The sequence below is a fragment of the Ovis aries genome, chromosome 14 (genome assembly GCF_016772045.2).
Source record: "Ovis aries strain OAR_USU_Benz2616 breed Rambouillet chromosome 14, ARS-UI_Ramb_v3.0, whole genome shotgun sequence".
Taxonomy (NCBI): domain Eukaryota; kingdom Metazoa; phylum Chordata; class Mammalia; order Artiodactyla; family Bovidae; genus Ovis; species Ovis aries.
Window position 1 is genome coordinate 66,017,102 of NC_056067.1, and position 20,939 is coordinate 66,038,040.

The 20,939-nt window shown below is 43.4% G+C and overlaps 1 protein-coding gene across 2 annotated transcripts; it reads left to right on the forward strand.

Moving 5' to 3' along the window:
- The first annotated feature begins 1,389 nt into the window (after positions 1 to 1,389).
- Positions 1,390 to 16,560, forward strand: LOC105602040 (zinc finger protein 850). 2 transcript variants are annotated; one of them, XM_027978926.3, is made up of 3 exons: positions 1,390 to 1,679; positions 2,992 to 3,118; positions 11,722 to 16,560. In XM_027978926.3, the coding sequence occupies exons 1-3, from the start codon at positions 1,644 to 1,646 to the stop codon at positions 14,043 to 14,045; spliced, it is 2,487 nt and encodes an 828-aa protein (XP_027834727.1). In that variant the 5' UTR covers positions 1,390 to 1,643; the 3' UTR covers positions 14,046 to 16,560. The 2 variants fall into 2 exon arrangements, with proteins under 2 accessions (XP_027834727.1, XP_060255183.1); XM_060399200.1 differs by lacking the exon at positions 2,992 to 3,118.
- The last annotated feature ends 4,379 nt before the right edge of the window (positions 16,561 to 20,939 follow it).

Below are 20,939 nucleotides of genomic sequence, written 5' to 3' on the forward strand. Positions count from 1 at the left end.
GACACCTGTGATCTAAGGTTGTATCTCAGACAGGAGAAGCAGTACATCAGAGAGTGCCAGACCCAAAATGTCAGTTGGAGAGGCTGGGATGGCACAGGGGTCGCAGGAGACACCTAGCATGTGTCTGCCCATTGTGGAGAGGCACAAAGGACCCTCTGCGCTGAATCCTTGTTTCTCCCTCTAAAATCACCAAAGGTTAGGCCCTGCCCAGAGTCCCTGGCAGATCTGCCCCTGGAGGCTTCTGAGGGAGGCAGCGCAGTTCATGGGGATCCACAGGCTCTCCAACTTACCCAGTAGCACCCCACCATCCGCCACTCATGCATCCGGTGGTGGTTGGTTCAGTCGCTCAGTTGTGTCCACCTCTTGGCAACTCTATGGGCTGCGGCATGCCAGGCTTCCCTGTCCTGTGTCAGAGAAACCCGTGTCCATGACTTTGGTGCACTCTGGTAACAGAATGCACAAGTTGGGATTCTGTCTCTGAAGTGAAAAAGCAGGACTCAGCCTCTGAGTCAAAAATCTCATATTTGGCCTCTGGAGCCAACTAGGGACCCACTAAGTGATTCGATTATCTAGGATAAATCATATTGTATATTGGTGCTTCCCAGGTGGTGGCGCTAGTGGTAAAGAATCCACCTGCCAATGCAGGTAGTTTGAACCCTGAGACAAGAGTTAAATCCCTGGATCAGGAAGATCCCCTGGAGAAGGGCATGGCTACCCAGTCCAGTATCCTTGCCTGGAGAATGCCATGGACAGAGGAGCCTGGCGGGTTACAGTCCGCAGAGTCGGACACGACTGAAGCGAATGAGCACACACACATGAGCTGGCTGTTTCATGGAGTCTGAAATAATATCTTTTCGCCAACAAGCAAAGCCTCTCCCTCCTTTGAGGTATAAGAACCACCGTCCAGCGTTCCTCCTTAGTCCTTTTAGCTTACGTGCGTGCTCAGTCGCCTCCGACTCTTCGCGACTCCTTGGACTGTAGTCCGCGCCAGGCCCCTCTGTACATGGGATTTCCCAGGCAAGAATAACTCGAGTGGGTTGCCATTTCCGTCTCCAGGGGATCTTCCTGACCCAGGGATCGAAGCCTGCACTGGTTGGCCGATTGTTTACCACTGTGCCACCTGGGAGTGGATGCCCCGGTCCCTCAGTTCAGTTCAGTTCAATTCAGTTCAGTCGCTCAGTCGTGTCCGACTCTGCGACCCCATGAATCGCAGCACGCCAGGCCTCCCTGTCCCTTAGGGGGTTGCAAAAACCAATGCTTCAGATGAACAATAACTCCGTTCACTGCGCCCCTAGAGCGCAGACACCCAGAAGAGGGCAGGCCGAGAAGCTTCAATTAAGAGGCAACGACCAATCAGAGCGAGGGATTGCTGCGCCGGCGTATCGCTTTGGGGAGGGACTTCCGGCGTCCTCGTTGTGGCGGTGGTTTTTTCGCGCCCGTTGGGTCCTTTCCGGCTGCAGACCGTTGTGTCGGGATCTAGGTGACCGCACCAGGAGGGCCCGAGAGGAGAGCCCGTACCCGCTGCACAGAGGCAGATCTGAGACTCTGCGACGCCGCCCGGGGTGACCCGCGCTAGGCCCAGGAGAGGCCCTGCTGGGCCCGAGTTCTCAAGCCGCTTCCGGACCCGCTCCGGCCAGAGTCCGATGGCGGCGGCGGCGGCGCTGGGGGACCCGCCTCAGGTAAACGCTCGCTCTCCGGGCCTGCACCGCCCTCACCCCACCAGACACTGAAGCTCCGGGCGCGAGGCTCCTGCTCAAGCGCCCGCAGCCGCGGGATCGAGGACGGTGGGGCGGTCGCGGGTGGGGCCCTGTGTCTGACAGTGTGACGGCTCGTGGGAGAGTGACAGGCGGGGGACCCCAGGCGCAGAGGCTTGGAGGTCGGACTGAGGCAGGAGGATGGGGAAACCTGGGTCCATCTTATATGTGCAGTAAACAAGAGTGTGCGGTGAGATCAGGCCTGGCCTGGCAGAGAGAGGTGGTTCCTTTATTCTGAGGGACTTGGGAACCGTGGAGAGTTTTGGATGGACAAGGAACACTGTCAGGGCTTTAAAAGTTTTCAAAAACCCGCTCCGAGAAGGCACGTACTGGAATGGGGTGGCAGAGAAAGGCACAGGAAGTTGAGTCTTCGTCTAAGGTCTCAGGATCTGATAAGAGGCAGCACTGAGGACTGAAGCGCAGAGGTTAGCTGGTTGACGTCACTAGGTTCCAGTGCCAGGTTGGGGATACAGGCGACGTGATACACATTGAGCCCAGCCATGGTTGCCTTCCTTTCCTCCCAGGTCCTGAAGGTTGAAAAGGCTCATATGGAACCTACCTAAAGCAGGAGAGGATGTCTCAGCCCCTCTCTGGTTCTGGGTGGCTAATACTGAAACAAAGTTCAGAGGGAAAGTAGGCAGTGCTTCAAAACAGCATTCAGTACTTCCCTGGGTATGGGATCCCTCAGAGATCTGGGATAATACTAGATCATGTTTGATTTTGGTAAGCACTCTCTGGATGTCATGTTCCAGGTACATAGGTGAGTCCACAGAGATGCCTGTGATGTGGGGCAGGGTGGTGGGAGAGCTGCGGGAGTGCAACTGTGGGGTCTGAAATGTGAAGGAGTTTTGGTCAGCTGATGTGCACATCAAGAGGAAGTATGAGTTGAGGGCCCACAGGCCCTGGTGCTGGGGACTTAAGGGTAACAACAAGACCATGTTTGGCTGTGTCTTAGATACACAATGTGGGAGTCCTCAGGGGAATTACCTGGTGGGAGGGATGGGGCCCTGTAAGCCAGGCCTAGAGTTTAGGTGGAGTTTATCCCTCCTGGGCACTGCCTTTTGTGGCTAAGGGCTCAACAGTGATTAACGGAACAGTGAAGAGAGATCAGGCATCATTGGCACCAGACCCTGAGTTGACAAATTCTGGGGGAGGATGACTGGAATAGATGTGTGAGATGAATTGTGAGTTTTCAGAGAGAGAATGTTTATGGTTTCAGCTATCTCATTCATGACAGGGTGGTGTGACCTTTGAGGACATTGCCCTGTCCTTTAGCTGGAAGGAATGGAAGCTCCTTGATGCAGCTCAGAGACGCCTGTACCATGATGTGATGCTGGAGAACTATGCACTTATATCCTCACTGGGTAAGACTGCCACCCTCCCCAGACTGACCTGGGCTAGGCTCTGTATCTCGCCTCACCCTCCTTTCCTCAAGGGGTGCTCTGTTCAAACACGTGCACCTGGGGCACTGTTTGTTTCCTCGGCTTTCTGGTTAGTTGTTTTGATAGGTAGGGCTGGGTTGTTTGCACTGCCCTTGTCTCGCCTTGTAGCCCCAATTATTGTTATTATTTCCAAAAAGAGGGAACTAATATTACTGTTTTCCTTTACAGGGTCATTGTAAGAATTAAATGAGATACTGATATAGTTTCAATTCTAATAATTGAATAAGCATAGGGATTTCTGGACTCACCCCTCATACGGATATATTTGAAGTCAGCAGTCTTGCAGTGAGGCTAGGGGATCGCATCTTCCTTCCCTGTTCCCTGACCAGGTGGTGTATCCAGGCCCATGGCACTCCTGTGTCCCTGGTTTTGTTCCCTTTCATTATCTCACATTTCCTCATGCCTCTGTCGCCAAGAGTTGAAGGCGCTGTCACGGCCATAACCGGGATCGTGGGCTGTTTTTCAAGGATATCCTTTATGGTTCTGTCTGTAGCGTTTAGAGCTCTTCTGTTCCTTTTCTCTTATTGAGTTATAATTGACAGTACTGTATACATTTAAAGGATACAGGGATTTCCCTGATGGTCCTGTTATTAGGATTAGTTCTTTCATTGCTGTGGCCTGGGTTCAATTCCTGGTTGGGGAACTGAGATCCCACAAACCTTGAGGTGGTGAACTCTGGGGGAGGATAACTGGAATAGATGTGAAGATGTGAAATGAATTGTGGGTTCTCAGAGAATGCTTATGGTTTCATCTCATTCATGACAGGTGGTATGACCTTTGAGACAGCCAAAAAACAAAAAAAAGAATGTATACAATCTGATGATTTTATATATATACGCACATATTCTGAAATGAGGACTATAATAAAGTTAATTAACATATCCATTTCCTGATATATTTATCTTTTTCATATGTGTGAGAACACTTGGATCTACTCTCAGCACATTTGAAGTGGACAATACAGCATTATTAACTATAGTCTCCATGCTATATTAGATCCCCAGAGCTTATTCACCTTATAACCAACCACCATTTTCTGTAGACCTGAGCCCCCATTCTTTGTTTCTGTGGTTTCAACTCTCTTTTTCAAGAGTCCATATATAAGTGATACCGTACAGTATTTGGGCTTCCCTGGTGGCTCAGATGGTAAAGAATCTGTCTGCAACGCAGGAGCCCTGGGTTGGAAAGATCCCCTGGAGAAGGAAATGGCTACCCACTCCAATATTCTTGCCTGGAGAATCCCATGGACAGAGGAGTCTGGTGGGCTGTGGTCCACGGGCTCACAAAGAGTCAGACGTGACTGAGCGACTTTCATTCATTCGGTCATACAGTATTTGTTTTTCTCTGGCTTATTTTACTTTGTGTTAAGCCCTCCAGGTTCATCAATGCATGCTTTCCTTTGTTATGGCTGAGTGATAACTCCATTGTGTATAAATACCAGACTATCCATTTATTGGTATACAGATGCAGACAAAGCCTACCTCACAGACAGTGCAGGTTTGGTTCCAGACCACCACAATAAGAAGTGAGAATGACCCTAAAGCAAGTGACAAAGTTTTGTTCCCCAGTGAATGTGTTACGTTCACGCTGTGCAGTAGCCTAAGTGTGCAATAGCATTATATATAAAATGACAGCGAATAGGCTTTCGTTAAAAAGAAGTCTTCATTGCTAGAAAAATGTTAACTGGCATCTGAGCTGTATCTTTTTGCTCATGGAGGCTCTTCCCTTAATTGTGACTGATCAAGGTGCTGATTAATCAGGTTGCTGAAGGCTGGGGTGGCTATGGCAATTTTTTCAAATAAGACGATGGAATGTCTCGCATGGATGGACTCTTCCTTTCATGAATGATTTCTCTGTAGTATGGAATGCTGTTTGATAGCATTTTACACACAGTAGAAATTGTTTCAAGGTTGGAATCAATCTTTTCAAACCCTATGGCTGCTTTATCAACTAAGTGTATGTAATATTCTAAATCCTTTATTATCATTCCAACATTCTTCACAGCATTTTCACCAGTGTCCTTCATCTCAAGAAGCCATTTTCTTTTCCCACTGTTAAAGTTTGTTCTGAGATTGCCGCAATTCAGTTCTCTTCCAGCTCCATTCTAATTCTAGTTCTCTTGCGTTTTCCACCACGTCTACAGTTCCTTCCTTCACTGAAGTCTTGAACCTTCAAAGTCACCCATGAGAGTGGTCTTCAATCAGCTTTTCTCCAGATCCTGTTAGTGTTGATAGTTTGATCTTTTCCCATGATTCATAAATATTCTTAATGGCATCTAGAGTGAGGAATCCTTTCCAGAAGGTTTTCCATTTACTTGACCTGGATATATTCGAGGAATCAGGCCTTCCCAAGTGCTCGTGGTAAAGAATCCAAGTGCCAACGTAGGAGACATGGGTTTGATCCCTGGATTGGGAAGATCCCCGGAAAAGGAAATGGCAACCCACTCTAGTATTCTTGCCTGGGAAATCCCATGGAAAGAGGAGCCTGGTAGGCTACCGTCCACGAGCGTCACGAAAGAGTCAGATGTGACTTCGCGACTAAACAACAACAATTAGAGGAGTTATTATCTATGGTGTCTATAGCCTTATGAAATGTATTTCTCAGGGCTGGCAGTCTAGTCTACTTGATCCATGGGCTACAGAACGGATGTTGTGCTAGGCATGAAAACAGCATTAATGTTCATCTCCATCAGAGCTCTTGGGCGACTGGGTCCATTTTCAGTGAACAGTAACATTTTGAAAACAATCTTTTGTTCAGAGCAGTAGGTCTCAACAGTAGTCTTAAATTATGCAGTAAATCATGTTATAAATATATGCGCTGTCATCCAGGCTTTGTTGTCCCGTTTATAGAATATATGAAGAGTCAATCTACCATAATGCTTAAGGGCCCAAGATTTCCAGCATGATAAAGGAGCATTGGCTTCAACATCTAGTCACCAGCTGCATTAGCCCCTAACGAGAGAGTTTAGCGTGTCCTTTGAAGCCAGGCATTGACTTCTCTCTCACTGTGAAAGTCCTAGATGACATCTTCCAGCATAAGACTATTTCATCTACTATAACAATCTGTTGTTTAGTGTAGCTATGTGCATTCATTAGCTTACCTAGATCCTTTGGATAACTTTGGTACAGCTTCTACATCAGCATTTGCTGCTTCACCTTGTGCTTCTGTGTTATGGAGACAGTTTCTTTCCTTGAAGCTCATGAACTAACCTGTGCTGGCATCAGACTTTCTTTTTTTTTTTTTTTTGCAGCTTCTCACTTCTCTCAGTCATCACAGAATTGGAAAGGGTTAGGGCTTGACTCCCTTAGGCTTTGGCTTAGGGAACGTTATGCCTGGCTTCATCTTGTATTGTTGTTCAGTCACTAAGTTGTGTCTGACTCTTTGCGACCCAGTGGACTGTAGCACACCAGGCTCCTCTGTCCTCCACTGTCTCCGGGAGTTTGCTCAAACTCCTGTCCATTGAGTTTGTGATACCACCCATCAGTCTCCTCCTCTGTTGTCTCCTCTTCCTCCTGCCTTCAGCCTTTCCCAACATCAGCATCTTTTCCAATGAGTCAGCTCTTTGAATCAGGTGACCAGAGTATTGGAGCTTCGACATTTGTCCTCCCAATGAATATTCAGGGTTGATTTCCTTTAGGATTGACCAGTTTCCTCTCCTTGCAGTCCATCTGACTCTCAAGTCTTCTGCAGCATCACAGTTCCAAAGCATCAATTCTTTGGCACGCAGCCTTTTTGTGGTCCAACTCTCATATCCGTCCATGACTGCTGCAAAAAATGTAGCTTTGAAGATACAGGCCTTTGTTTCTGCTTTTTAATTAATATGCTATCTAGGTTTGTTATAACTTTCCATTCAGGGAATAAGCTCACTCAGACTCACGTCCATCGAGTCAGTGATGCCATCCAGCCATCTCATCCTCTGTCGTCCCCTTCTCCTCCTGCCTCCAATTCCTCCCAGCATCAGAGTCTTTTCCAGTGAGTCAGCTCTTCGCATCAGGTGGCCAACGTACTGGAGTTTCAGCTTCACCATCATTCCCTCCAAAGAAATACCAGGGCTGATGTCCTTCAGAATGGACTGGTTGGATCTCCTTGCAGTCCAAGGGACTCTCAAGAGTCTTCTCCAACACCACAGTTCAAAAGCATCAATACTTTGGCATTCAGCCTTCTTCACTGTCCAATTCTCACATCCATACATGGCCGCTGGGAAAACCATAGCCTAGTCGGACCTCTGTTGGCAAAGTAATGTCTCTGTTTTTCAACATGCTATCCAGGTTGGTTATAACTTGTCTTCCAAGGAGTAAGCATCTTTTAATTTCATGGCTGCAGTCACAATCTGCAGTGATTTTGCAGCCCAAGAAAATAAAATCTGTCACCACTTCCACTTTTTCCCCTTTGATTTGCCATGAAGTGATGGGACCAAATGCCATGATCTTAGTTTTTTGAATGTTGAGTTTTAAGCTAACTTTTCTCTTTCCACCATTCGAGTTGGGGCTCCCTGTTCTGTTCCATTGATCTATGTGTCTTTTTTTATGCCAGTACCATAATGTGTCAATTACTGTAGCTTTGTACTACTTTGAAATCAGGAAATATGATGCCTCACTTTGTCCTTCTTTGTCAAGATTGCTTTTGCTGTTTGGAACTTTTTGTGGTTCCCTATGAATTTTAGGATTGTTTGTTCTGCGGAAATGTCTTTGGGATTTTGATACAGACTGTTTTCTATCTGTAAATTGCTGTTGGTAAAATTAACAATATTAATTCTTGGAATCCTAGAACACTGGATATCTTTTCATTTATTTATGTCTTCTCTACTTTCTTTCATCATTGTCATATAATTTTCAGAATATAAATTTCTCAACTCCTAGGTTAAATTTATTCCTAAGGTTGTTTCCTTAATTTTCTTTTCAGGCAGTTTTTATATTAGTGTATATAAATGCAACTGTAACCGATTTGTATATTGGGGGTTTTTTTGGTCCTACAACTTTACTGAATTCATTTAGTATGGTAGAATTTTGGGGTTTCTACATATAAGACTGTGCTACCTACAAACACTTTTGCTTCTTCTATTCATGTTGGTAAAGTGCTGGACTCAATATGCCAGCAAATTTGGAAAGCTCAGCAATGGCCCTAGGGCTGGCAAAACTCAGTTTTTATTCCTATCCTAAAGAAGGACAATGCCAGAGAATGTTCAGACTACTGTACAACTGTGCTTATTTCACACGCTGGCAAGGTAATGGTCAAAATCCTTCAAGCTAGGCTTCAACAGTATGTGAACTGAGAACTTACAGATGTACAAGTTGGATTTAGAAAAGGCAGAGGAACCGGAGCTCAACTTGCCAACATTCATCGGATCATAGAGAAAGCAAGGGAATTCCAGAAAAACATCTACTTCTGATTCATTGACTATGCTCAAGCCTTTGACTATGTGAATCACAACAAAGCCTGGGAAATTCTTAAAGAGATGGGAGTACCAGACCACCTTACCTGTCAGCTGGGAAACCTGTATTCAAGTCAAAAAGCAACAATTAGAACCAGACCTGCAACAATAGACTGGTTCAAAATTGGGAAAGGAGTATGATGAGGCTGTATACTGTCACTCTCTTTATTTAACATATGTGCAGAGTATCTAATGCAAAATTGCAGGCTGGATGAATCACTGGCTGGAATCAGGATTGCCAGCAGAAATATCAGCAACATCAGATATGCAGATAATATCACCCTAAGGGCAGAAAGCGAAGAGGAACATCTTGATGAAGGTGAAAGAGGACAATGAAAAAGCTGGCTTAAAACCCAGCAATCAGAAAGCTAAGATCATGGCATCTGGTCCTGTCTATCACTTCATGGCAAATAGACGGGAAAACAATGGAAACAGTGACAGACTTTGTTTTCTTGGGCTCCCGAATCACTGCAAATGGTGACTGCAGTCATGAAATGAAAAGACAGTTGCTTCTTGGAAGAAGAGCTTTATGACAAACCTAGACAGCATATTAAAAAGTAGAGACCTCACTTTGCTGACAAAGGTCCGTACAGTCTAAGCTATGGTTGTTCCAGTAGTCGTGATAGATGTGAGAGTTGGACCATAGAGAAGGCTGAGCACCGAAGAATTTATGCTTTCAAACTGTGGTACTGGAGAAGACTCTTGAGAGTCAGTTGGACTCCAAGGAAATCCAACTAGTTAGTCCTAAAGGAAATCAACCCTGAGTGTTCATTGGAACGACTGATGCTGAAGCTGAAGCTCCAGTACTTAGGCTCGCTGGTGCAAAGAACCAACCCACTGGAAAAGACCCTGATGCTGGGGAAGAGTGAGGGCAAGAGGAGAACGGGGCAACAGAATATGAGCTGGTTGGATGTCATCACCAACTTTTTGGACATGAGTTTGGGCCAATTTGGGGAGATAGTGAAGGATGGGGAAGCCTGATGTGTTGAAGTCCCAGGGGTGGCCCAGAGTCGGACGTGACTTAGCAACTGAACAATGACATCAATTCTGGTTTGAATGCCGTTTCTTTCTTTTTCTTCCCTACTTACTCTGGCTGGGGCTTCCTGTACTGTGTTGAATAAAAACAGAAGTGATGGGCATCCTCATCTTGTTCCTGATGTTAGAGGAAAACTTTTTAGCTTTTGAGTGTTGACTATAATGTCGTTGTTGTTGTTGTTTAGTCATTGATGTGTGTCTGACTCTTTTGTGTCCCCATGGACTGTAGCCCGCCAGACTCCTCTGTCCATGAGATTTCCCAGGTAAGAATACTGGAGTAGGTTGCCATTTCCTTCTCCAGGGAATCTTCCTGACTCAGGGATCAAAACTGTTTCCTGCTTGGCAGGCAGATTCTTTAACCCGGGGCCACCTGGGAAGCCCTGAGTGTGAAGTTAGCTGTAGGCATATCAGATGTGTTGAGGTACATTCTTTCTATATCTAACTTGTTGAGAGTTTTTATCTTGAAAAGATATTGAACTTTATCAAATGCTTTTTCAGCATGTACAGATATGATTGTGGTTTTTATCTTCCATTCTGACAATGTGTTTGTCACATTTTTTGATGTTGCACATGATGTTTAACCATCTTAGCATTCCCGGGATAAATCCTCCTTGATTGTGATGTATGATCCTTTTAATGTGCTGTTGGATTTGATTTGCAAGTATTTTGTTGAAGAGTTTTATATCTGTTTATCAGGGCTATTGTCCTATAATTTTCTTCTCTTGTGTTATGCTTAAATAGCTTTGATAGCAGAGTAATGCTGTTCTCATTAAATGAACTTGTAAATGTTCCTGTTTCAAGTTTTTGGAAGACTTTGAGAAGGATCAATGTTAAGTCTTTAAATATTAAGTGGATTTCCCAGTGATTCTGTCTAGTCCTGAACTTTTCTTTGTTGGGAGATTTTTTTTATTAGTGATTACATCTCCTTACCAGTTACAGATCTGTTCAGATTTTCTATTTCTTCATGATTTCGTTTTGGTTGGTTTTATGTTTATAGGAATGTTATTCATTTCTTTAGGTTATCTAATTTGTTGGTGAAAAATTGTTCATTGTAATTTCTTCTGATTGATTGTGTTCCTGCAGTATCACTTGTGATGTCTCCTCTTTTATTTCTGACTTTGAGTCTTCACTCTTCATAATCTAACTAAAGACCTTATGTCTTTTAAGAAACTGACTCTTGGGAATTCCCTAGTAGTCCAGTGGTTAGGACTCTGTACTTTCATTCCAGGAGGCCCCGGTATTTCATTTTTGACCCAACATGTGATGTCTCCTAGAGGATGATACATGCACTCGAGAAGAATGTGTATTCTGGTATAATTGGATAGTGTCTTTTGTACATGTCTATTAGGTCTGTTTGGTCTTAAGTACAGTCAAGTCCAATGTTTTCTAATCCAGAGTGGGATCTTGAACCCTTAATATTATTGCAGCTATCTATTTCTACCTTCAGATTTGTTAATATTGGCTTTATATATTTAGGTGCTCCAACATTGGGTACATACGTATTTGTAATGTTTATCCTCTTGATGAATTGAGTGCTTTATCATTACGTAATGACCTCCTTTGTCTCTTATGACAATTATTTACTTAAAGAGTATCTCATCTGACACAGTAGGATTACCCTGCTTGTTTTTTTTTAATCCCTGCTTTTGAAAAAGATTTTTCTATTTATTTTTGATGTGGTGGATCTTTCTTGCTGCGTGGTCTTTTTCTCTAGTTGTGGTCAGTGGGGGCTGTTCTCATTGCAGCGCAAAGGCTTCTCATTGTAGAGTATGAGCTCTAGGTGCATGGGCTTCAGCGGTTGTGGCACACATGGGCTTAGTTCCTCTGCAGCTTTTGGGGTCTTCCCAGACCAGGGATCAAACCTGTGTCTCCTGTATTGGCAGGTGGATTCTTTACTAGTGAGCCACCAGGGAAGCCCCATACTGGGTCTTAATTGTGGCGCATGGGGTCTTCATTGCTACATGCAAGATCTTTTTTCGTTTCATTTGCACATTTGTGCAGAGAGTTGCCCCTTCCGATAACGTGAATGTGTACCTCATCAGCATTTCTTTCCATTCAGGCTTCTGGAGTGGAGAGGAGAAAGTTGAGACTTCCTTTGCACAGAGTGTTTCTGTGGCAGTGTCACAGGCCAGGACTTCCAAGGAAGCTTCATCTTCTCAGAAGACTCACCCCTGTGAAGTGTGTGGTCCAGTCTTGAGAGGCATTTTCCATTTGGCTGAGCAGCAGGGAACACAACACAGCAAGAAATTACTGAAGTGCAAGGCATGTGCAAAAGGATTTTCTTTCAGTACAGACCTTCAGCAGCACCAGGAGCAGCACAAGCAAGAAAAACCACCCATAATCAACGTGGACAGGCCTTCATTTGTGGAAAGCTCCAATTTCCATGTGTCAGGAGAGCCTTTAACCAGCAAGGAGGTTGGGGATGACTTCCGAAGCACCTCAGAACATCTGAAGCAACAGGCCAGTCACACTGGGGAGAAGCCAAATACAGTCACCCACTGCATGGAAACTTTGCAAAGCAAGAAAAGTCATTGTACCAGGGGAGAATGCAAGAAAGCCTTCGGCCCCAAACAAACACTTGTTCAGGACCACAATGCCTGCCCTGAAAGACAGCGTTTTGTGTGCAGTAAATGTGGGAAAAAGTTCAAGTATAAATCCTCATTTATTGTGCACCAGAAAGCCCACACTGGTGACAGGCTTTATGAGTGTGGTGACTGTGGGAAATCTTTCAGAGGAAGCTCAGCCCTCATTCAACATCGAAGAATTCATACTGGGGCAAGGCAGTACAAGTGCAGCAAATGTGGGAAATCCTTTAGCCAAGAATTTGTCCTCATTTATCCTCAGAGGAGTAACACTGGAGAAAATTGCCATGTATGCTATCATTGTGCACAGTCTTCTGGCCAGAGCTCCATCTTTATTCAACAACGGACAGTTCACACTGGAGAAATCAGTTATAAATGCACTGAGTGCAGGAAGTCCTTTAAACGGAAATCTGATGTAATTGAACACTGGAGGGTTCATACAGGAGAAAGGCCTTACGAGTGCAATGAATGTGGGAAATCTTTTACTTCTAGCTCTGCCCTCCATTATCATCAGAGAGTTCACACTGGAGAAAAGACTCATAAATGTGGGGAATGTGGGAAGTCTTTTACCTCTAGCTCTGGCCTGCGTTATCATCAGAGAATTCACACCGGAGAAAGGCCATATGAGTGTATTGATTGTGGGAAGTCTTTTACCCAAATAAATCACCTCATTATACATCGAAGAATTCACACAGGAGAAAGGCCTTATGAGTGCAGTGAATGTGGGAAATCCTTTAGCCATAAATCTTACCTGTCTCAACACCAGAGAGTTCACACTGGAGAAAGGCCTTTTGAATGTAATGAATGTGGGAAATCTTTTACATCTGGTTCTGCCCTCTGTTATCATCAGAGAGTTCACACAGGAGAAAAACCTTATGAGTGCAGTGACTGTGGGAAATCCTTTACCAATGGACCAATACTCATTCGACACCGTAGAGTTCACACAGGAGAAAGGCCTTATGAGTGCAGTGAGTGTGGAAAATCCTTTACCCAAAGAAATCATCTCAACATACACCAGAGAGTTCACACAGGAGAGAGGCCTTATGAGTGCAGTGAATGTGGAAAATCTTTTACCTCTGGCTCTGCCCTTCGTTATCATCAGAAAATTCACATTGGAGATAGGCCTTATGAGTGCAGTGAATGTGAGAAGTCTTTCACCTCTAACTCTGCCCTCCGTTGTCATCAGAGAGTTCACACAGGAGAAAGGCCTTTTGACTGCCGTGAATGTGGGAAATCTTTTAGGGATAGTTCCCAGTTGAATCAACACCAGAGGGTTCACACTGGAGAAAAGCCTTATGAATGTACGGATTGTGGGAGATCCTTTAGCCAGAATTCGTACCTCTCTAAACACCGAAGAGTTCACACTGGAGAAAGGCCTTATGAGTGCAGTGAATGTGAGAAGTCTTTTACTTCTGTCTCTGCCCTTGGCTATCATCAGAGAGTTCACACTGGAGAGCGGCCTTATAAGTGCAGTGACTGTGGGAAATCTTTTACCAATAGCTCGATACTCGTTCGACATCGGAGAGTTCACACAGGAGAAAGGCCTCATGAATGTAGTGACTGTGGGAAGTCCTTTACCCAAAGAATTCACCTCATCATTCACCGGAGAGTTCACACAGGAGAAAGGCCTTATGAATGCAGTGAATGTGGGAAGTCTTTCACCTCTCGTTCCACCCTTCATTATCATCAGAGAGTTCACACAGGAGAAAAGCCGTATGACTGCCTCAAATGTGGGAAGTCTTTTAGCCGGAAATCTAACCTCTCTCAGCATCAGAGAATTCACAGTGGAAAAAGGCCTTAGATGTATAAGAAATATATAGTTTCATTGTTCAATGTAATGACACTGGACCAAACTGTGAGACACTAATTGCCTCATACATCCAAACAGCAAGAGTAAAGAGATTCTTCATCATAATTTCAGTTATGTGGGAAGCACATGTAACTGTGTTGCACGTTAATCTGCCCTTGATAGATTTACATCACTTCCAGTATCTGTCGCCGTATCCATTTCACCTCTAACCTGGCAGGTCTCCACAGTATGCATCAGTCACTACCCCAGCATGCTCAGGGAAGCATACTCTGTTCTCTCATTTGTTGGAGGAAATCAAGATTAGCCTAAACCCTTGGGATGTCTTCATTCCCTTTCTGAGCAGCTTGTGCATGGGCCTGATGCAGTATCGGCCCAGAGAACATCAGGAGTTCATCTGGCACCTTGCAGAGAAGGATGACTATTTTCAGGGACATATTGGTCTGAAGAATACTAGTGGTGAGTTTTTCTAGCTTCCGAGTCACCAATTAAAAATTGCCAGCCACTGCTGGCGGATCTGCCTTACCATGGCTTTGGTTTGTATGATAACAAAGACTTGATTGTTTAAGTCCTCCTTAATCCTGGACGTTCCATTTACCATGATATCTGTTTTATAAACAGAATTGGGCTGTTAGAAGCATGAAGAGGTGTGCAACTTTCATGCGGGTGTCAAACTTTCTGTGCTTCAGAGGAGACAATACAGAGGCAGAAATTAGCTTACTAGTTTTTGCCAAATTTGCATTTGTGCCCATGGCCTCCTGTGAAAGACTGCGGGGCTTTCTTGTCCTCATTTCAGGCCTGGATGCTATGATGAGTTTCAGGAGACTTAGCTCACCCTGAGGAGGAGTCAGCTGTGACAACATAACTGCTTCTGGGAGCAGCATAAATATTTTCCCTTGTTCACAGGGGATGTCAGCAGTGCTGAGGGAGATTCTTCCCCAGGTCCTACTAAGAGTGAGGCAGGTAAAAAAGAATAAAGATTTTAAAAAAGGAGAATCTCATCCACAAATGTATTTGTGACCCAGGCCACATTCTTGTTGACTCAGGTGGAAGGTCAGTCATTACTCATTCTATTTGCTGTCTTTGAGGTAAAACGGATCCACAAAGGGCCTGAGAAAGTGGAATGAATATAGGATTGCCAAACCTACTTTCCAGAAAGTTGGACATAGAGGTTTGTTTTCTGTTGTTGTTTTTTAATCGTGAACCATTTCGAAAGCTATTTGTTGAGTTCTGACATATGTATGGAAGTAAAACCATCATCATAGTCATGGTAATGACTGTATGTTACTATATATTTATCTTATGACCTTTTATACTCTCTTTCCTTGCCCTTCACAGCCCTCCATGTAACCACTGATTTATTTTCCATGATAATAGATCACTTTTGGATTTTCTAGAATTCATATGATGGGAATTTACTTTCTCCTGCTTTTATTTAAGTTGCCTAAATACTTGAAGGATCATCAATAATGTATGAGCAGCTCATACCTTTTTTTTCTAAGAAATATTCTTGTTTTTGAATATACCACTATTATCTATTCATTTGTTTATGAACATTTGGAGTTTTTCTAATTTTTGCCTATTGAAAAAGAAAGCTGGTAAAACATTTGTGTATAATTCTTTATGTGGATATATGTTTTATTTATCTTTACTTCAGTAACTCAGAGTGCAAAGTGTGAATCATAAGATAGTTGGGTGTTAACTTAAACAAATTATCAAATTTTGATCTGAACTAATTATACCTTTTCTTCTTTTTTTGGTCACACTGTATGGCTTGTGGATCTTAATTTCCCAATCAGGGATTGAACCTGGTCCCTAAGCAGTGAACACCTGGAGTCCTTACCACTGGACTGCCTGGGAATTTTTGTTTTTTTCATTCTTATTAGCAGTATTTCAGAGGTCCATTTCCTCTTGTATCCTAGTGAATACTTCGTTTGGTCATTTTTTTTTTTTTTTTTAGGAAATTGTCACTTTAATATATTGTACATATATATATCTTTCTTCATAAATGGGGTAGAGGATAACCTTCCAGGATATTAGTGTTTTTATTAGGAATATGTTTATCTTTATTTTTAAAAGTTTTATTTTTCTTCTCATCAGTTATTCTTAATTTTAACCCTTTTGATAAGTTTGCCATACTATCTCACTGTTGTTTTGTTTGCATTTCCCTAAGGATTCATGATCATTTTTCAGATATGTATTTGCTGTCTCTGTATCTTTAGTGGAATGTTTATATTTGTCACCTTGTCTATGAGTTTTGGCTATTTTCTTCCTTTCACAAAAGAACAATGAAACAGCCAAGTCATACTGGAATTTCACTCCTTTTGTGACTTTTTAATTTATGGAGTATTTTAACAATGGAATAATGTGTTCTATTTTTTTCAGTTTTTTTATGCTATGTGCACTGTAATGGACATGTATATCATTCACTTTTAATCTGTGTTACTAATGTACTCTCCATCACTTTCTAAAGTCCAAGCATTTAATAAAACCACAAACCCTTGCTTAATAGTGTTTGCCCGGTTTCCTGATCTATCATCATGGGGTTTGGGTTGGAGCAGAACTCTAAAAGAAGGGGAACAAAATGGCATCAGAATGAAGAATCTCAGAGCCCAGCTGGGCTGGAAATAAGGCAGTAATCAAACTCCCCAAGCCCTGGCTCAGGCAGCCTGGGTTTGAATCCTGATCAGAAAACATCATTATGACTCACAGGCAAATGATTCCCCACCTCTGGGCCTCAGTTTCCCCTTGTAAAACAGGAATAAGATGTGGCTTTACCCATGAACTGTGGGAGACTGAGCTGGAGCACCCATCTGCTGCCCCGTGACTGTACCCACTACCTCCCTGGACCTCCCCACTAGCCTGGCCAGGTACCCCTCATTTCCCCTAAAGTCCCTGTGCCCCACTGGCACCTAGTGCATTTGAGAAAGAAATGGGGCTTCTGATAAGCCACTGACACACTCACCTGAAGGAGGCAGAGGCTGCAGAGGGCTGGTATCTCAGAATGGGTTCCCCTCCTGGGAATCTCTAGGCAACTCACTAGGGCTTCCTGAGCCTGTTTGCTGACTGACCTGGAGGTGATGCAGGTGCTTGCCTTGGTCTCTGTGAGAATCAATAGAAGTAACAAAACACTGAGTACTTAAGTGAGTGTCACACTGAGTGCCAAGATTCCAGGGTTTGCTTTATAAACATATTCTCTTCAATCCTCACAACTGAGAAAGTAGGAACTATTGTTTTACTACTGGCAAAATCCAGGGTCCAAGTGATGAAGTGGGGTCCCCAAAGTCACACAGTGGAGAAGTACCTGAGTCAAGATGGATTCATACCCCTCAGTCTAGCTCCGAAACTTGAGATGTTTAATCTGTTTACCTCGGTACATGAAGCCCGCAGCCTGAGGCAGACCCACAAAGATTTCCAAGGAGTCCCAGCTGCCTTTAGCTTTGTTGGAATCATCAACACAGCAATGTACCCATGTACCATCTGCCCTTGTAGTCCTCACTGTAATACCCTTGTCTGTCACCGCCAGTAGCTTCCCCCACTGGAGGCTTTTCTCTCAGCTGCAACTGATTATATCCCAAGGCCACATCTTCCGTTTGAGCACAGCAGAGAGCTCAGCCTTCGAGAATCAGTGATTCTGAGCTGGGTCTCTCCACCCTCAGCAGCTGAGTGACACCTTCTGACATCATCTAACAACCAGGTAGGAGGTTTAACTTTCTCAGGTGTTTGTAACCTTCAGCTTGGAAGAGCAGACAGTTCCGAAGACCTGGTACCAGAAAATGATAATGGAGATCCTTGTGCTCCCGGTCTCACTGGGTAGCAGCTTGCCTCTGCTCCATTCATGGACCCACTGCCTGTTGGGGCAGGTTGAGAAGACTGACTGGTTGAGAAGAACATTGGCACACACCAGCCTTCTTCCCTGCACTCTGCACATGTTCTGAACCCTCGTCCTCTCCTTCAACCTCTGTGTGTCCACACCAAGGATCTTTTGGTAAAAAAAAAAAACACTCCTTAACACGAATCCTCACTGGAGTGCCCAGCAAGCTCTGGCCACGTCTGAGGTCCTTGTTCCAGATTCCACCGAAGAGGAGCTGACTGGCCCAGCCTGCTCGTGTTCCAGGTTTGCAGGGCTGTGGAGGATAGGTGTGTCAGAGAATAGGGTGATTCAAACAGTACTTCTTGGAAGCCGTTTGCTATCAGTTCACCAAAGGCATCTTCCCAAACCATACAATCCCAGTCCAAATGGGCTCTGGAATGCTACACCATTGTTGCTTAATTCTTAGGGCCTGGACCACAGTCTTGTGCTGCCTGAGGAGATAATTTTTTACAGTGTCCACAGATACGACATCAAGTGGCACGGCTAGATGCCGAGAAAGCTGCTGATCTTTTTTCCCTGCTCTTTCCCTTGCTGCTGTCTGAAGAAAGTTTTGATACAGTGTAGTGCTAGATCTCCATTTCCCCACTGTTCCTAATATCCCCCACTTTGGTGGGGGGGCGGGGGGCGGGCATCCAAACACGGACTTGAAACGAATGTTCCTTTTTAACAGAGGGAGCAGCCTTGAGCATAGCCCATGAGGTCCCTGGGACTTCATTGATTCGATTTCATTTTTCATGTTAAACTTCCACTTGTTGCAAGTCAAACTAGTTTTCCCAAATAGCAAACAGATACACATATTCTTTTTCAGATACAGTCTACATGAGAAGAATAAGAGGTAGGTCATTTAAAAAAGAATTACGACAGCGGTCACAGCCAAGTTTCCCTACACACAGATAAGGTGTTGGGTTTGTTGCAGGCACTGTTAAAACTGTTCCTTGAATTCAAACATCCTGTCCTTAGCAAGTAAGGCTGCATGAAAACGCATTTCTTTGGTTGCGGATGTGTATAACTCATCATCTGGATGGGCCTCTGAGGCAGATGAGACAGTTAATAAGCGATTACCGATGGGATAAAACACGATGTGGCTTTCCTCCTGCTCTTCCACCCCTTTCTGGTCTATTTTTCTTCAAGTTCTTTTTCCTCAGAGATGTCATAAACGGAAAGGATTCACACTTTGTGGAATTAAGAACTTCATGGTAGCCATGTTTCCCACATAATCATGGACTCAATTCCCTCAAATTTAGGACTTAGTGTCCTTCATTTACCACCCATTGAAACTTAACCTTTTCTCAGCATTCACAAATCCTTTTTCTCTTCTAGTGATTTCAACAGTGCCCAATGGATGACCCAATTAATCAACATTAATAACTAATTTGCTCACTCGACAGCTGTTTTCCTGAGACACTCTCATGTACCCTTGCAGTCACAACGACTCCTTTTATAGGTAAAATGATAATCACTTCCAAGTAAGTAGATGAGATCATGGAATTAACAGCTTTTATCTCTTGTTGGGTGCCCACTTTTTACCGCTACACAGATGCTGACATTTCAGCTATGCTGACAAGTTTAACTTTGGTAAGTAGCCAGTATCCACAGGTTGATGTCATATTCTTAAAAGAAATAGAGCATGTCTCCGAAAATTCAAAGCGACAGAGAAGGGATGCATTCTGAGGAACCAAGAGGCATGGTGCCACCTTCTCTATTACACTGGCCTTAGGGCTACCTAGTAGTTTCCTCAACAGACTGTCTGGATTATATTTGCTCTTATTGCTGACCAAACACACTGAACCTCACAATGTCCATTCTAAAAGCTTTGTTCCCCACAAAGAGTAAGAAGACTGTTTTATTCTGTTTTTGAGTAGATACTTATGTCAATTGTTGGATATGCATTGTTTATCTTTTGGGAGCATGATTTGAAAACGGCATCTGTAGGAGTGTTTTACTAAGATGTCTCTGATGAGTGCCAGTGTTAAAATTACTTCTCAGATTTTTTTTTTAGTGAAAGCAAGTCATGCAATGTGAATAAGATTATAAGATACAGATAACAAGATAATCAGGGATATAAAGAATCTCAAAGCTAAAGGTTATCTAAGTATGATGTCATGTTTTATGTATATATATATAATATCTTCATTATTGTTAATATTTTGCTCTCTTCTCTGGAAAGATCTCTAATGATTCAATGTTGAATCAGTAGGTTTCTAGTAGTCATGAGATGGCTTACTCTAACAAATCATACCCTGATCACACACTGATAGGTATCTTTCAGTCCATTTGTGGAGAGTGAGATATTTTTCCTTTTTATACTTCTCTTACTCTAATTTTTTGGCATATTTATTGTACTGCCAATTTCCTAATTTTGTTCAATTTTATAAAATGCTATATAAATCAAAATAATCACTGAGAAAGTTGTTACTCAATCATACAGGTATAATTTTTCGTATATAGAGTTGATTAAATTATTTTCTGATTCAAGAAAAATTTTTCCACCTCAGTTTTCGATCCACTTTAATATTTTATTGCATTATATATTTTATCTCTAAATTGATAATCAAGTTTAATATATGTATGCATCAATAAATTATTCAGTATGTACATGTCAATAAAGTGTATTCCCAGGCACTCTGCTGCTGCTGCTGCTGCTGCTGCTGCTAAGTCACTTCAGTCGTGTCCGACTCTGTGTGACCCCAGAGATGGCAGCCCGCCAGGCTCCCCCGTCCCTGGGACTCTCCAGGCAAGAACACTGGAGTGGGTTGCCATTTCCTTCTCCAATGCACTCTGCTGTGTAGTGTTAACTCACTATGGTTTTCTCTTCCAGAATAAGTTATTGGATATATTTATTCTAATAAACATTTCTTTAAGTAAACTTTAACTAATAAGATCTGCAACAATAGTATTTTGTTTGCAATACATAAAGTAAGTGACCTGTCAGTATTTTTATTCATAATAGCCTTCTTATACAGAAACTTGGTTTATATCTATTATCATTTAGAAGTGGTTTTCATAATTTCTGT